This window comes from Benincasa hispida, chromosome 8 (genome assembly GCF_009727055.1).
Source record: "Benincasa hispida cultivar B227 chromosome 8, ASM972705v1, whole genome shotgun sequence".
Lineage (NCBI taxonomy): Eukaryota > Viridiplantae > Streptophyta > Magnoliopsida > Cucurbitales > Cucurbitaceae > Benincasa > Benincasa hispida.
Window position 1 is genome coordinate 2857652 of NC_052356.1, and position 18257 is coordinate 2875908.

At 37.1% G+C, this 18257-nt stretch overlaps 1 protein-coding gene across 3 annotated transcripts in view; it reads left to right on the forward strand.

Moving 5' to 3' along the window:
• LOC120082803 (anaphase-promoting complex subunit 4) overlaps nt 1-18257 on the forward strand; it is a 49994-nt gene that overhangs the window by 23603 nt on the left and 8134 nt on the right. For all 3 annotated transcript variants that reach the window (XM_039038126.1, XM_039038124.1, XM_039038127.1), the window contains 5 exons: nt 8617-8768; nt 9225-9385; nt 9467-9567; nt 9642-9716; nt 9842-10021. In XM_039038126.1, coding sequence (XP_038894054.1) covers nt 8617-8768; nt 9225-9385; nt 9467-9567; nt 9642-9716; nt 9842-10021 — 669 coding nt within the window. The remainder of the gene's footprint in view (nt 1-8616; nt 8769-9224; nt 9386-9466; nt 9568-9641; nt 9717-9841; nt 10022-18257) is intronic.

The window sequence follows — 18257 nt, forward strand, 5'->3', positions numbered from 1 at the left end:
TTTTATGTTTTATCATTTTTAATTTATTTTGTTTTGGATTGCTCAATTTAAGTGGACTTTTATGTTTGGAAGTAATTTTAAAATTGTTGAAATCACTTTTGTCATTTTCAAAATCACCGTGAAACATGTTTAATTCTTCAAAACTAATTTTGATGATATGGAAATTGCATTTAAAATTGTAAAATTGAAAATTAAATTAATTTTGAGTAATTAAAATTGTGTTTTCGAGTGATTTTAAAAATGAAAAAAGTGATTTTTAATGGTTTTAAAATCACTCCAAAACATGCACTAAAATAAAATGGGTTGTAGGTTGGGTTTTTAAATTGTTGGGCTTAAATTTGAAACAAAAAATTGACCCACGTATCCCCTTCACGTATCTGGAAGCAGTACGCGTATCTGAAAATTAAAAATAAAAATAAAAAAATCAGATACTTCAAATCACGTATCAGACACATATCTGGACGTATCTATATCGTATCCGTATCTGATACCGATTCTCTGCACAATTAGAAGTATCTGTGCTTTCTAGGCGATGGGCATTAATTCCCAATTTTTTGATGATAGGAAAGGGTCTGATCTTCTTGTTTGTGAGTTTAGAGTACCAATTGGTAATCTGTTTTTCTTTAAGTGTACCATAACCAAGTCTCCAACCTTAAATTCAATAGCTCTTCTGTGTTTATCAGCTTTGGTTTTGTAAAAATTAGTAGTTGCTTCTGAATGTTGGCGGACTTCTTCATGGATTTTCTTCACTCTTTCAGCCATAATATTCGCTTCAGCACTTAAGTGGACTGAAATAGGTAAGTTAACAAGATCTAAAGTTAGTTTTGGTACTTGAGTGTAGACTACTTCGAATGGGCATTTTCCCGTGGAACGATTATCATGTCGTTGAAAGAAAATTCAGCCTGGGCTAGAGTTAGATCCCAATGTTGGGGTTTGTCTCCACTTAAACATCTTAGGAGGTTGCCAAATGTTCTATTTGTAACCTCGGTTTGCTCCTCCGTTTGAGGATGACTCGTAGAGCTAAAAAGTAAGTCAGTGCTAAAACGTTTCCATAAAAATTTTCAGAAGTAGCTCATGAATTTGACGTCTCTATCGGATACAATGCTCTTTGGTATTCCATTTAATTGAACAATTTCCCTAAAAAATAAGTTTGTAACATTCAAAGCGTCATTAGTCTTTTTTGCAAGCCAAAAAATGTGCCATTTTACTAAATCTATCAACAACGACTAAAACGAAATCATATCCTCTTTGAGTTATAGGTAAACCAAAGACAAAATCCATTGAGAGGCCTTCCCAAATATTTTTTGGCATAGGTAAAGGAGAATAAAGTCCTTGGTTTGTGCTAGTACCTTTAGAACTTTGACAGATAAAACACCGTTTAACAAAATTAGTAACATCTTTCTTTAACTGTGGCCAAAAAAATTTTGAAGACTGTAAAGCAAAAGTTTTGTCCCTACCAAAATGTCCAGCTAAACCATTGGAATGTGCTTCCTTTAAAAGTGATTCTCTAAGTGATGTGTGTGGTATACAAAGAGTGTCATTTTTAAAAAGAAAACCATAAAAAATATGAAAATCTTTTGCTGGAAGGTGGTTAGAACAGTTATACCATATGTCTTTAAAATCTTTATCAGTAGAGTATAAATCTTTTAAATGATTAAAAGCAATAATTTCACCTTGAAGGAGGGTAAGAAGTGTACCTTTTCTACTTGCGGCCTGTTCTTCTCCCCAAGAAAATGGAACTTTGTTCTTTAAACAAGAAGTTAAAGGCCCTGCAATAGTACTAAAATTTTTAATGAATTTTCTGTAGAATGAAGCTAAGCCTAAAAAGCTTTGAATTTCTTTGATTGATTGTGGTTGGGGCCAATCTAAGATTGCTTCTATCTTCTTAGGGTCAATGCTAATTCCTTTAGAACTTATTAGGAAGCCTAAAAAAATACTTCTCTTGAAAAAGAGAAAGCATTTTGATGTAAAACAGAAAAAATAGTATGTAAATGGTCAAGATGGGAAGCATAAGTACAACTATAAATTAATATGTCATTGAAATAGACTACTACAAATTTATTGAGGTAGGGAAGGAGAATTTGATTCATTAGTATCATGAAAGTGCTTGGGGCATTGGATAGACCAAATGACATGACTAGCCATTAAAAAAATCCATCATTTGTTTTGAAAGCTGTTTTCCACTCATCTCCGGGTCGTATTCTAATTTGATGGTACCCACTTCTAAGGTCTATTTTAGAAAAAATAGATGCTCCTCCTAATTGATCTAGTAAATCCGATAGTCTAGGAATAGGGAACCTATATTTGATTGTTATTTTGTTAATTGCCCTACTATCAACACAAAAGACGCCATGAGCCATCTTTTTTAGGTGCAAGTAAAGTTGGGACGGCACATGGGCTGATACTAGGTTGAATATGCCTTTTTTCTAGGAGTTTATGGATTTCATTATGTAAAATTTCATATTCTTTGGGACTCATACGATAGTGGGGTAAATTAGGTAAGGTACTACTTGGAGTTAAATCTATGTGATGCTGTATATTTCGGAGGGGAGGTAAGTGTGCTGGTTCCTCTAAAAGAGAAGGGAATTCTTTTAGTAGTTGAGAGATTTGGGGTTCTGCTAGATCGTTATTAGGAGACTCAAAAGGATATGTTTTAACTATGAAGGCTAAAAGGGATTTGTCCTTAGAAGATAAAAGATCTTTGCCCTGAGATAAGAGAAAAATTTGCTTACTTGTTGATGGAGTTACCTTGTTTGGAGTGACTTGCTTATCAAGGGGAAGAGGACAACCTTCTTTCCCATCCAACTGAACTCGTATGTATTGTCCCAGCCATTATGAAGTGTTTTGTTGTCACATTGCCATGGGCGCCCGAGGAGAATATGGCACACATCCAACTCGAGGACATCACAGAGGATTTGGTCTTGGTACAGATTCCCAATGGATAAAGACACAGTACAAATCTCTTTTACAGTCGTTTCCTCCTTCTTTGTGATCCAATTGACTTTGTATGGGTTGGGGTGTGGTTCAGCTGTAAGATTGAGTGCATTGACCATCTTCTTGGAAATAATGTTTTTGGTGCTGCCGTTGTCAATGATCATTTGACACACTATCCCATTAATTGTGCATCGAGTGCAAAAAAGGGCGTGTCTCTGAGAGTGATTTTCAGACACTGGAGTGATTAACACTCTTTGGAGTACGCAAAAGAGCTGGTCACCATCATTTGGTTGAACATAAGCAAGATCATCAGTATCATCCTTATTGCAGTCGGTTTCATCAAGCACATCATCTTCTTGGATTGTCAAAGTTTTCGCTGGGGACACTCATCGGAAAGGTGGCCTTGTTGACCACATCTAAAACACTTTCCAAGAGTTGCTCGCTGGTAGGGGTTGGGATTCTTTTTGGAGGTGCTGCCATCTACACCCCTATTGCTTGGCTGTTTAATAGGAGTGTCCTCCTTTCTGTTTTGTTGGGTTGTCAACTGGCCAGAGGTGTTATGCCGTGGTTGGTCTGTGGAAGTTCTTTTGAAGAGTTATTGCTATCGGCGGTCCCAAGATTGTCTCCTTTGGTAAGTTATGGGTGGCTTGGGCTTGGAGTTCTCTTCAATTGTTGTGGCTAAAGAAATTGCATCAGCCAAGTAAGCCACGAGATGTAGTTTTACAATTTCTTTGATTTCCTCACGAAGGCCAAGAACAAATCTTGAAACCAGTTGCTGCTCGGTTTCTGGTAAGTTATTTCGGGCACCAAGGCGATGAAACTCTTCAGTGTAATCAAAAATTGATTGGTCCCCTTGTTTGGACGTTTGATATTGGTTGTAGAGCCTTTGTTGGTAATTCAACAGAAGAAACCTCTTCTTCATCAACTTTAACAACTTCCGCCAAGAACGGATTGGAGTCTTTCCATAGTAACGTTGATTGGTTTCAAGTTGATCCACCAATCCGATGCACCGCTTTGAAACTTGAATGCTACAAGTTTAACTTTCTTGTCGTCTGGAATGTTAGCATATTTGAAGAAGTTTTCTACCTTTGAAGCCCAATCGAGAAATTCTTCTACTTCCATACGTCCATCAAAACTAGGGAGGTCAATTTTTATCTTGTACTCGGTGTTGTCTCGATGGAGTTGTTGTCTTCCTCGATTAAAACCTGATCTGTCTTGTATTCCACCAAGATAGTTCTCTCCTCCACTTGAAGAATCAAAATCTTGCATCATAAAACTCCCTCCATGAAGTTCTTGAGGTCTGCATCTTGCTTGGTACGATTTCTTGGTGCTGTAATTCTGTTTTGTTTGGTTTCTTGATGAAACACTTCGTTGTTCTTGGCCTTACCATAGTTTCTTTGTTGTTCTGTTGGTCTTTTATTAGAATGAATAATGTGTTTCATACGAGAGGGGAAAGTTCCTATTTATAGAGTTTTACTAAGGTGGGGTAAAAAGGGAATTAACCTAGAATATTACCTAATTACCCCATTAACCTCTATTCTTCTTGTATCATTCTATCCCTCCAAAAAGAAAACTCGCCCTCGAGTTTTAAAAAGAAAAAAAAAATTATGAAGCAAACAAGGAATGAAATAAACTTGTTCAACAGAGTATGACCAAACCAACCTCTTACATTTTGAACAAAAATATTATGATCAAAGGTATAAATTCGAGACAAAAATTCCAATATTTCCACCAAAAGATGAACTTCTCCATCGGGCATAAACCCCAAAAAGATGTTTCCTTCAAGCTAATTCAAAACCGTATACAAAGGACCAATCGCTTAAAAACCACCTTCTAAAGAAAATTGTTCAAGAATCACGTCTTCTTTATCATTCGCTTCAAGTTCTTTGATAGTTTGGTGATCCATTTCCACCGCAATCAGTGTGTCGTTGTTCTTATTCGATTTTTGCTTGGTGTTTGATACTTCTTTTCCATCTTCTTCGTTGGATTTTTCTTTTTCACTTGAAACTATTTCCAAATCAACATCTTCAAATTCTTGTTTTTCTTCAATTTTATCTTCAAGATTTTCTATTTGAAAATTTTCCAACCATGATTCTTTTGTTTTTTTTCGGTATATGAAATCAATCCATTCTTGAACTCTTGCAAATGAATTGCTAGTTGATCAATATGTTAAGTCATTTTCCCCAATGAATATTGGATTTCTTTTGTTGTTTTCTTTATTTCCTCCAATGCTATGGGATTTAAGTAGTCATTTTGTTGGATTCTTGAATATGTTTTAATCTCATGATGGGTATAGGACTCATCTATTGATTCTCTTGAATCAACCTTTCTTGATCGCGTTTCATAACAAAAGAGTAATTTTGAGTCTTGAACGTTTTTCTTGGGCTGTAAAAATCCATTCTCGATGATTCTTTAATTCATCTAACTCTCAATCTTTATATTGATATCTTGAAAAATGGGTTTGATTGGATCGTTGTGCCCTTTTCCGATATTGTCTCCTTATTCCATCCCAAACTGCCCTTGAAACATCATCGAAATCACTAGAATCACTAGAATTAAATTTCCAATGTTGATAATGAGAGGTTCTTTGAGAAAATCGAGCATGGGCAAAATTAGTATGTTGAAATTCTTCTTCGGAATCACTTGAGTCAGAATTCCAGCACCGTTTTTAAAGTAAATTAGATTTTCTTGCCCATACCAATTAGTCTTTTTTCTTGGACGCCTTCTTTGGTCGGTAATAGTCCGTTCTTGCAAAATCTTGAAAAATATTTGGTTTCTTTTTTCTTTCTTGGAATTTCAAGGATTCCCTCTTATTAGATGTGTGTTGTATTACAACAAGCACAACTCACGAAGCTCCCTCCTGTGATTGGCGTCGCCAAGAGTTTTCCGGTCTTGCACTGGTAGCAATCAATCTTGGCCCAGGCGGTCGCTTTGATACCAATTTGATGTAGCCTAAAGGAGATAAAAGGAGAATTTTTTCCAAGAATCAAGATTGTTGATCTTTTATTAGAATAAATAATGTGTTTCATACAAGAGGGGAAAGTTCTTATTTATAGAGTTCTACTACAAGTGGGGTAAAAAGGGAATTAATCTAGAATATTACCTAGTTACCCAATTAACTCCTCTTCTTCTTACATCAATCAAAGCTTGCTTGAGGGATGAAAACATACCGGTTGTCTGCCGGTTGTCTCTTAGATGTTCATTAAGAGAGTGTGGCAAGTAAGGCATGGGGCTTGAAAGATGGGCTTCTGAATCGGCGTCAAATGGAAGATCAATAATGGCTGTGGAATGCTTTGTACCGGTTCGGAAGACAGTTTTTTTGGTATTAGGGGGAGGCACATAGGTGATGTTTTTATAAGAATCCGGGTTGTGTGTAGTTGAATAATCCATAGGTGGTGAAGGAGAAGGGTTTGTAAAGATGGGCGGTAAAATGTTGTTTGTGAGGTCTGTGGAATAAACCGTGGGGTGAATGTTTGGGTAGGCTGTGGATGGTGAGGGTGTAGCATCATTGGAAACCAGCGGGGAAGGAGAAAGATGGAGATGGGTAGAAGGTTTAATAGTGGGAGTTGAGGGGTTGACGGCTTCGGAAGGAAGAGTTGGATTTTGGGTTGTGGAGTTTGGTGGTGAAGAAGTCCTACATGTAAACAAAAAAATGTAGATCATACTTTACACCAAGCTTGACTATCTCGGCAAAATGGCCTTTCCAGTTAGAGATTTTTCCACCCATAGATCATACTTCATTAGTCTAGACATAATGAAGAATTTTTGGTTCAATGGCGCTTCGGCCAACAAAGAGAAAGTGTTGTGGAGCCATGTGAGGGATTCCTTCTTAAGAGAGAGAGTGAAGGATTTGTCCCTAGAAGCTTTGGTGATCTTGATGCCAATAGATGTCTCAATGTTAAAGTTTTCCTATCTATAGTGATGGATGTTGGGGGAGGGAGAAGATGTCGAGCCATCCCTCTGTGCATCTGATTAGTTGGTTGGAGAACTACCAAGGTTGTCAGTGAGAAGGGAAAGGAAAGGGGAGAGAGGAGAGAGGATAGAAGGGTGAGCCATTAGTAATTAATGTTAATACCTCTATGATTTGAATTTAATGGATGCTTATTTTTTAAACAAAGAAATGCATTTGAAAGCACATTAAGAACAATGTCCATAAAATGGTCAAAAGAAGAGAGGTATCCTTGAAAATACGTTATGTGACCATTTCTTTTGTCCCATAGATTCCAGAAAAATGCTCAATTAAGGGCAAGCCACAAAACTTTCTTAGGACCATGAAATGGATGGCCCACCAAAACATATGCAAGGAGATCAAAAATGATATTAGGGAAAGACGAGGACCTTCCAGAAGCTTCCAAAATAATGAACCAATAATGACAAGCAAAAGGGAAATGCTCCAAATAGGTGGCCAGGATATTCAACATTAGGCTCACACATGATACACCAAGAAGGGGACAGATTGATATAAGGCATTTGCCGTTGGAACCGATGTATCGTATTAATAGCTTCAAGACTAAGATTTTTATTTCTTTTTTAAATTAAAGAATTGATCACTCAAAGATATGATTTACATTTTATAATATTCTCTAAAGAAAGAAGGGGAAACAACCCCAGGTTGTTTATTCAGTGACCAACCAAAAGCTTCTTAAGTAATATGCCAACCATAGTTATTGAAATTCTTGCATCTCTTTTGGTGGTACTAAAAATATGGTTTGGTTAACAATTATGCGCACATTCTTTTGGGCTCACTGGGATGCACGCAATGGTCGTCGTCTTTTTACAGTTCTTTTCCCTCTTTCAATAGTTCTATGGATTTGGTTCTGTCTAATGCTTTTTATTGGTGCTACGTTGGTGCTAGGGTTTTTCCTTGTTTCAATTTATCAATGAAATGTGTGTGTATATATATATATATTACTTTGTATCTTGTAATTTGACATTAGACTCTTTACCGTTCTTTTCCCTCTTTCAATAGTTCTATGGATTTGGTTCTGTCTAATGCTTTTTATTGGTGCTACGTTGGTGCTAGGGTTTTTCCTTGTTTCATTTATCAATGAAATGTGTGTGTATATATATATATATTACTTTGTATCTTGTAATTTGAGCATTAGACTCATTTCTTTAATTCATCGAAAAAGTCTTATGTGTGTGTATATATATATATATATATGGTGACTCGGAACAACAATAGTATGGTGAAATTTTGGACAAATAAAATCTTTATATGGATTTAATTTATAATTTGTATCACTTATATTGGTTCAAGTGAATTAGAGAGTTTTAATTGGTCCATATCCTGGCATGAATACTTTACATGCTTCTAAATCAGTTTGTAACCTTCAAATATTCGAAGGTTGAGCAGAAGACTGTGGGAGTGAGCTTCCTGCTGGGTGATATGGAGCTTGATCTTCAAGTTTAATATTCTCCACATAACTAATAAAACGTCTTGGTTGTTAAATTAAATAACTTAACATTGAGGCTTATCTGTTCAGTCTTTGAGATGTCTAATTGCTTGATTAATGTCTACTTTAATGTTAAGGTTTCTCCAATTATTTTCCCTGTACTTGAAATGTTTTTTTTTTTTGAGCTGGGAGTATTTGGAATGCAGCTTGGTTTTAAGTTCCAGAAACCTTCATTGATTTCTGAGTAAATACAGTAATGTACATTCTTTGTTTTATGTTAATGTAGGTTGCTCTATCGAAAGATCTTTGTCGTTTGATAGTCATGTGCTCAGGAGAACTTGTCAGACCTGGGCATGATCCAAGAAATAGAAAGATCACCGTTCAAGGTGTGCATGGCATGCATTCTTTAGTGCTTGATACTTCAATATTTAGGAAGAGGTAATGCTACTGCCGACACTAGGAATATTGCTGAACTTGCCTTGGGATTTACATTTTCTGGTGTTCTACTTCTTTCTCTTTAATTCGGATAGGAATGTGGTAGGAGCCAAAGGGTGATTGTAGATATTGTTAAGGGCATATTAGTGATTATATGGTTAATTGTTGTAGTTGAATGGTCATATGTAGGATTTGGGGGTAGGAGGAGTGCTCAGTGTTCGTTCCTTTGAACTTTGGAATTACAATATTTTCCATGCATTTTTGTTTCTTGATTTCTAGAATCCGGTTCTGGTTACCATCGGATTCTCATCATGCTTCTTTTTAACTTATCTGATGTTTGCAAGGCGGTTGAGTCTTACTGAATTGTATCTTATTTAGTGTCTTTCCATCATTTCCTTTCTAACCTTTGTGCTCCCGTAAAAAGAAATAAAAAACTCATTTTCTGCCTCTCATTATTAGGAAAAGTGAGCTGCATCAAGTAGCTCAACAAGCTTCTAATATTGGGGAATTGACTGAGGTAATCAGGGCTTCATTATCAGTAATGAATAAGCAGTGGTCTGATGCCATGCACACTTTCCAAGAGAAGTTTCACTCTTTATCCACGCTGATTGTTAACCATGGTAGAAATTACTATTATAGATATTCATGTGCTATGCTACTCCTTTTACCCCTACTCATGTCATTTTTTTGTTTACATGTAGGACTTGACTCATCTCCCCAAGAGGAGTTTCTTAGCATTTTAGGTGGTGCACGAACTAGTCCTCCAGTTCACCAATTTTTAGTTAATTCTCTTGGTGAAGTGGTACGTACAGTCTTCTCTTTGATCATTTAAAAAATTAATGATCATTTTGTTGTTCATTCGGATTTGTTGAATAGGGTGCAAAGCGTGTGTCTAAGGCTGTTTCTGGGGCTGGAAGTGAACTCCAACTTATTATCCTAGATCATCTCCAGGTGAAAGCTCACACCATGATTTTAATTTCTTTCTTTTATAGTTTAGAAAAAAAATTGACATGATATCAAATTGAAATCATATAGTGATATACTAGTAGAACTTGAATGCTAAATTTCCTTTGCAGCCTGCTGCAGAAATCATTGGATTCCGGATGGGTGAACTACTAGGCATTTCAAGATGGCGTGCACGTTTTCAGGATGTTGGTTTGGATGAGAAGCTTATGCACAATGCTACGGAAAAGGTCGGTACATTACTTGTGCAAGTTGAACGATTTATGAGGGTGCTTTCAACAGTGTTGCAGCAGGTATGCCATATGGAAGATGAATTTTTGTTATGATTTTCATTTGAATGTAATTTTTTTTTTAAGAAAATTTGAATTTAAATTTTGCTATGAACCAAACCTTCCTCCCCAGCAGACCCACAAAGATTGGTATTATTTTATTGGTTTAAATCCTATTTTAGTCCATGAATTTTGAATTTTGTTCTATTTTGGTCCTTAAACTTAAATTTTTTTTCATTTTAATCCTTCAACTTTTAAAAAGTATTTATTTTAGTCCCTACTATTAAAATTATGTTAACTCTTCAACAGAAATGTGAAGGAGCTTGTGGTAAAGTAAAATGGCAACCAACACGCCAAAATACTGAATGACCAAAATTTTGAACTAAAAATGTCTTTTAAATTCTCACACTTTGTTACCTTCAAAATTGGAACTTTAGATTTTTTAGCGTAGCTAACTTATTTGGTAGCCTAGTCATAAAAAAATACAAGTAACTTGATCACCATTTTGATAAAGAGTTAACAAAATCTTAATATATCAAGGACGAAAATAAGCACTTTTTAAGAATTCAGGGACTCAAATGAATATTCTTAAAAATTTGGGGACCAAAATAAAACAATATTCAAAGCTAGGGACAAAAGAATATTTTTAAAAGTTTAGGGACCAAAATAGAACATTATTTCAAAGTTCAAGGACCAAAATAGGATTTAAACCTATTTTATTTTTCAATTAAGAAGCAAACTGAGTCATAGATTAAAAACGACTTGTTAATCCTTAATTTATCATTAAAATTTTCTTCATTTCTGGTTGAGAAGTGTTATTCTATAATTAGGATTTTCCATTCTTGTAAATATTTTGTGATATTTTCCTTTTGTGATATTTTCCTTTTCTATGCTTTGTACACTTGTATATATTCATATCTTTGGTGAATGAATAAAGAATTCTGATTCTTTCTCAAACCTAAGAGTTTTACATGGTATCAGAGCTCTCTAAATAAACATAGGGTTTTTTGTGAACCTTAGGGTTTGAGAATTTAGAACCTATTTGTGATACGTTTAGGGTTTTGTGGAGAGGTGAGTTTACTTACAGTCACCGTCGTTAGTCGCCGCCGCCGGGGAAAAAAAAAAGGGCTGTTTTTTCGACACCGCCCATTCCAAAGAGAAGCCCAGCCGCCGATCTACAAAATCCCCAAAGTCCGGTTGCCATCTGACCAGCGCGTGAGGCTCATGCGCCGCCTGTTCCAGCCTGCTATCCGTCCACGCGCCGGCGCTGCCGTTTTTCATCCATCTTCAGTGGGGGTTCCTCAGTATTGTTGGCTCTTCTTGGTGGTGTGTTTGTTTGGGATATATAGATATACCCATTGCTTGTGTAGACATCTCTTCGGTAAATTAGGGTTGATTCTTTGCTGTCTAGTGTCTACTTTTTGAGGTAATGGCTGATAAGAAACCAGTAATGTCTGAGATTGTTCCTATGGTGTCAAAAGCAACTGAACACAAGTTGAATGGATCCAACTACTATTCATGGAGATCAAATCCAGGAGGTGTTGTTTGCTATTATTGTCATAAACCTGACCATACGAAACGTGAATGCAGAAGATTGCTGAATAAGGGTCAGAGGATGCCATCACCCTCTACACATGTTGCCTCTACTCCTGATAATCTTGACAAGTCAATTACGATTTTTCTGCAGGGGAGTTTGCTAAATTTCAGCAGTATCAAGAGTCATTGAGGGCATCATCTTCTACTCCCATTACGACCATCGCAGAGACAGGTAACATTTCTAAATGCCTTCTTTCCTCCACGTCAAAATGGGTCATTGACTCTAGTGCTACAGACCATATGTCAGGTAACCCCAGTTTATTCTCTACCCTTTGTACATCTACCTCGTCACCTAATGCCACTATAGCTGATGGAACCTCCACTCCTGTTTTAGGATCAGGAATTGTCCATTTCACTGAATCAATTTCTTTGTCATCAGTTTTAAATTTACCAAATTTCTCATTTAATTTGATTTCGATCAGTAAACTTACTCGTGATCTTCATTGTTGTGTCTCCTTTTTTTCTGGTTATTGCTTATTTTAAGATCTTACGATAAAACAGACTATTGGTAAAGGGCGGGAAGTTGGAGGTCTTTACATCTTTGAACCACAAACACCTATGGCCATCACATGCTCTAGCGTGTCGTCTCCCTTTGAAGAGCATTATTGTTTGGGTCATCCGTCTATCTCTGTGTTGAAGAGTCTTTGTCCACAACTTCAACATTTGTTTTCTTTCGATTGTGAGTCATGTCAGTTTGCTAAATTTCATCGTTTGAGTTCGTATCCTCGAGTCAATAAACGAGCTAGTGCTCCTTTTGAATTAGTCCATTCTGATGTTTGGGGTTCTTGTCCTGTTGAGTCCAAAGGAGGGTTTAAGTATTTTGTTACATTTGTCGATGACTATTCTCGTGTTACGTGCTTATATTTAATGAAAAGTCATTCTAAGTTTCTTTCTCATTTTCGTAACGTCCATACCGAAATTCAAACTCAGTTTAGTGGTATTCTTAAAATCCTATAGAGTGATAATGCTAAGGAATATTTCTCTCATACACTCAAGTCTTATTTAGATGTCCATGGCATTCTTCATCAATCTTCTTGTGTTGATACTCCATCTCAAAATGGGGTTGCAAAACGAAAGAATCGTCATCTCCTTGAGACAGCCAAAGCTTTGATGTTTCAGATGCATGTTCCAAAATCCTTTTGGGCTAATGCTGTTTCCACAGCTTGTTTCTTAATAAATCGCATGCCCTCTTCCATTCTTAAGGATGAGATACCTTTTCGTACTTTATGCCCCAAGCAACATTTGTTTCCCATTCAACCCAGAATATTTGGTTGTTCTTGCTTTGTTCGGGATGTTCGGCCTCAGCATACCAAGCTAGATCCAAAGTCCTTAAAATGTATTTTCTTTGGTTATTCCCATGTCCAAAAGGGGTATTGATGTTATTGTCCTAGTCTTAATAAATATTTACTCTTTCCTGATGTCACGTTTTTTGAACATACCCCATTTTTCTCATCACCATCTTTCTCTTCGAATAAGAGTCAGGTGGAGCATAAGGAATTAGAGGATGATTTCCTTGTCTACACAGTTATTTCTCCTTTCGATCCTCTTCCTGATTCATCTCTTCCTGTGGCTACCTCTACTCTTCCTGATTCATCTATTCCTCCCATCGTTAAGGTCTATACTCGACGAAAACCTCCTCCAGTTCCATGTCCTGTACCAGAGTCTTCTTCGTCATTGGATCCAGAAACGAGTGATGATCTTCCTATTGCTCTTCGTAAAGGTAAACGTACTTGTGCTTATCCTATTTCCTCTTTTGTTTCATATAACCATTTGTCACCTTCCACATGTTCATTCATTGCATCTTTAGAGTCTGTATCCATCCCGAAAATTGTTCATGAGGCTTTGTCTCATCCTGGTTGGTGTGCCGCAATGGTGGAGGAGATGACTGCCTTAGATGATAATTGTACTTGGAATTTAGTTTCTCTCCCTGCAGGAAAGTAGGCTATCGGTTGCAAATGGGTGTTTGCAGTTAAAGTCAATCCTGATGGTTCTGTTGCTTGGTTAAAAGCGCGCCTCGTAGCGAAAGGCTACGCACAAACTTATGGCGTTGACTATGCTGATACTTTTTCTCCTGTAGCAAAAATGGCATCTGTGAGGTTGTTTATTTCATTAGCTTCAATCAATCATTGGCCTTTACATCAGCTTGATATTAAAAAATGCATTTCTTCATGGTGATCTTCAAGAAGAGGTGTATATGGAACAACCACCAGGGTTTGTTGCTCAGGGGGAGAATGGAACGGTGTGTCGCCTTCGTAAATCTTTGTATGGATTAAAGCAGAGCCCACGAGCTTGGTTTGGTAAATTTAGTCAGGTGATTGAAAGCTTTGGAATGTGGAAGAGTAGGTCAGATCATTCAGTCTTTTTTAAGAGATCTGAGGGTGGTGTCATCTTGTTAGTTGTATATGTGGATGATATTGTGATTACTGGTGATGATGCTTTAGGTATCCAGTCTCTAAAGACCTTTCTTCATAGTCAATTCTATACAAAATATTTGGGCATGTTGAAATACTTCTTAGGAATTGAGATAATAAGATGCAAGAAAGGAATTCTATTATCACAGAGAAAATATGTACTTGACTTGTTGACTGAAACAGGAAAGCTAGGGGCTAAGCCATGTAGTACCCCAATGATGCCCAACTTATAGCTCACAAAAGATGGAGAATTGCTAAAAGATCCTGAAAGATATAGGAGGTTTGTCGGAAAACTTAATTACCTTACAGTGACTCGACCCGACATAGCCTATTCAGTAAGTATTGTGAGTTAGTACATGTCATGCCCTACCGTTGATCATTGGGCTACATTGGAACAGATTCTTTGTTATTTGAAGGCTGCTCCCGGGCGTGGTTTATTATATAAGGATTATGGTCATACGAATATTGAATGTTTCTTAGACGTTAATTGGGCAGGATCTAAAGAAGACAGAAGATCAACCTCAGGGTATTGTGTTTTTGTTGGTGGTAATTTGATTTCTTGGAAGAGTAAGAAGCAAAATGTGGTGTCACGTTCAAGTGCAGAATCAGGATTATAGAGCAATGACACAATCTGTGTGTGAATTGATTTGGATATATGAACTTCTTGTTGAGTTGGGATTTGAAATCACCACACCGACAAAGTTGTGGTGTGATAATCAAGCAGCACTTCATATTGCGTCTAATCTAGTATTTCATGAAAGGACTAAACATATTGAAGTTGATTGCCATTTTGTATGTGAGAAAATTCAACAAGGGTGGGTATCTACAGGATATGTGAAGACTGGAGAAAAATTAGGAGATATCTTCACGAAAGCATTGGATGGAAGACGTATAGATTATCTATGTAACAAGTTGGGCATGATTAACATATATGCTTCAACTTGAGGGGGAGTGTTATTCTATAATTAGGATTTTCCATTCTTGTAAATATTTTGTGATATTTTTTTTTCTATGCTTTGTACACTTGTATATATTCATATCTTTGGTGAATGAATAAAGAATTCTGGTTATTTCTCAAATCTTAAGAGTTTTACAAGAAGCAAGTCAATTACATTCTTGTGGCTAATGAGGTGGTGGATAATTGTGTATAAATCGGAAATTGAAAAAGCTAATGACACAGATCATTCATCCTTTCTTCATGTTGTCCTAAAGGCTCAGGATTTTAGGTTAAATGGAGGAGATGAATCTTAGGACGCATCTTGTGTGAGGTTTATTGCTACTCCTGATTAAAATACTAGGATTAAATTCTTCTGAAATTATTGAAACTAACCTACCATAAGCAAATCTTTACGCAATTGTCAACTTCACTTCATTATACTTCTTACATAAGTTTACTAAATACGTTATTTATTTAGTATTTCCACTATGCCCTATGCTTTTGAGCTACAAGGCATAGACATGGATACAAATATGATAGGATATGACAATATATTAATATCTAAAAACCTAGGATACAAATACGTTGAGAATATTTTTAATTTTTTTTAAAAATAATTTATCTAGGATATATGTAAATTTAACATAAATCACTAAATGGGTAAGCCTTCGGGGGACATGGACTATATGATACAAAACGCTTTTTCCCCGATGGAAACCTCTCCATCCCCCCTCCTCCTTTCACCATCTTTGACCCTTTTTTGTTCAACGGCATGTCTTGCCGGTCTTCCTCCCCCCTTCCATCCTTCACCATTGACAACAAGACCTACACTGGTGAGCTCGACTGTGGCTTTCACATCAACGAGGCATGGAAAGATAGATCTTTCACTCTAGATTTGAAGAAGGAATCTTGTTCTTGGCTTTCTTCTTGTTTCAATGTATTGATTGATGCCCCCCTCAACCAAAAGTTCTTCCGGAAATGCCATCTTGACAAATATGATCTATGGGTTGAAAAGACCACCAGTCGTAAAGGTCATTGTGTTGAAGTTGTTAAGGCTCAGTATAAACGGAGGCCTAAACATAATCATCATCCTTGTGGAAAAAGATAAGAAGGGATGGAAGTTCTTCTCTCTTGTTAAAGAGTCAACTAACCTTCCCTTTCCATCATTACCAAGGTTACTTACAACTTACAAGGATGTTTTTTTCCCCCACTTTTTTTTTTTTTTTCAAGGAGGAAACATGGCTTTTAATTGATGAAATGAAAAGTGACCAACACTCAAAATACAAAGAAACAAGATAAGCACAATGGTGAAGATACAAATAGAAGAAGTCCAAAACTACATGAAGCCAGAAAAGAAAAGCAATTACAAACAAATACAAACCATAATGGAACAAATTGGCTCTTGAATGAAAACGACCAAGTCTGAAGCTAAGAGAACATGCTTTAGGTAAATGCCATCTGTTGACCATGATTTTTTTTTTTTAATTGAAACGACTGCTTTCATTGAGAAAAATGAAAAAAATACAAAGGTATAAAAAAAAAAACCCACCAAAAACACTCCATCTAAAGGAAATGGTTCCAACTTAATAAAATGTTACCTATAGAACAGTTACAAAAAAGCTTCGAAACAGAAGCCCAAAGAGAAACATGAAATCTTACCGAGGACCAAATCTCACAAGGGCCCTTTCCCTACCACTAAACACCCTATCATTCTTCTTCCCCCAAATATCCCAAACAACTGCACACACCCTAGCGAGCCACAAAAGACAACCTTTTTTATTGAAAGGCGGACAGAGGAGGAACTCCTCGATTTCCACACGGACATCTCTTTGCCCGCTATGCTAACATTGAACTCCTGCAAGAAGAATCTCTAGATAGTCTTCGCATACTGGCAGTCCCAAAAGAGATGATCCAAGTCTTCCTCCACCTTCTGACAAAGAATACAGCAAAAATGTCCAACAAGCGAGGTTCTTCTCCTCACAAGCCTATCAAGAGTGTATTCACACGACCAAGCAAGACTTGTCAAATAAAAACCTAACTTTTTTAGGAATCTTAATCCTCCAAATTACATCAAACAAAGATTCCCCATGGGGAGAGGGATCCAACAACAATCTGAAAAAGGATTTACAAGAAAATCCTTCACTAGAATTTGGACTCCAAATGAGAACATCCTTTCTCCCCTCCCCAAAGATGCACCCCTCCAATAAAACAAGAAGAGAGGCAACCTCCGTTGTTTCCCTATTGGACAAATGGCAATGGAATCCAAAGGAAAAAGACATGGAATTCTCAGACCAACTCAAAAAATCGAGACTAGTTGATTTTTAAAAGAAGATAAGTGATAAAGATGTGAAAGGCAGAAGAAAGAGCACTATCCCCCACCCACTGATCCTCCCAAAAATACGTATCCCTAACATCCCCCACAACACACCGAACAAAATGCGAAACAGTAGGAAGCTCAAACAAAATATCTTTCCATGGGTTCTAATGTGTGCCTTTAACCCCTTTCATCCCCCATTCAAAGGGATGTTTGCCATGCCTACTCACGATGATCCTATGCCATAAAGTCTCGAGCTCAAGGGCGTAGCGCCAAAGCCACTTAGCCAACAAAGCTCTGTTGCGAGTTCTTAAGTTACCAATCTCCAACCCCCTTGATTCACAGGCCGCCTAACCGCTTCCCAACTGACCAAATGAGAACCATTCCCTTCATCCACACCTTCCCAAGGAAAGTCCCTCATGAATTTTCTAAACTCTTACAGACTGAGCTAGGAACCCGAGAAAGGGAAAAGTAATACACAGGAATGCCACTTAGCACCGATCTGATCAGAGTTAACCTACTTGCTTTAGAGAAAAAACTTTTCTTCCATATAGCAAGCCTCTTGCGAATCTTCTCAAAAATGGGGTCCCAAAACGTCGTAGCCCTTGGTTACCTCCCAAGGGGAGCCCAAGGTAAGAAGAAGGGAAAGAACTAACCTCACATCCAAACATCTCCCACCCATCTCTCGATCTTCTCTTGGTCACTGTTAATCTCTACAATTTGACACTTGCTCTTGTTAATTTTAAGACCAGACATGGCTTCAAAAAACTCAACCATGTGATTAAGGATCAAGAATGACTCCTCTTTTCTCGAGCAAAACAAAATCGTATCATCAATAAACTAGAGGTGCGATAAGGCCACCTCATTTGAACCAACCCTAAAAGGCTCAATGATGTTTCCTTCCACTCTCTTAAAAATAAGCCGGCTTAGGACATCCACGACAAGCAAGAACAAGAAAGGGGACAAGGGGTCCCCTTGCCTTAAACCTCTAGAAGCTTGAAT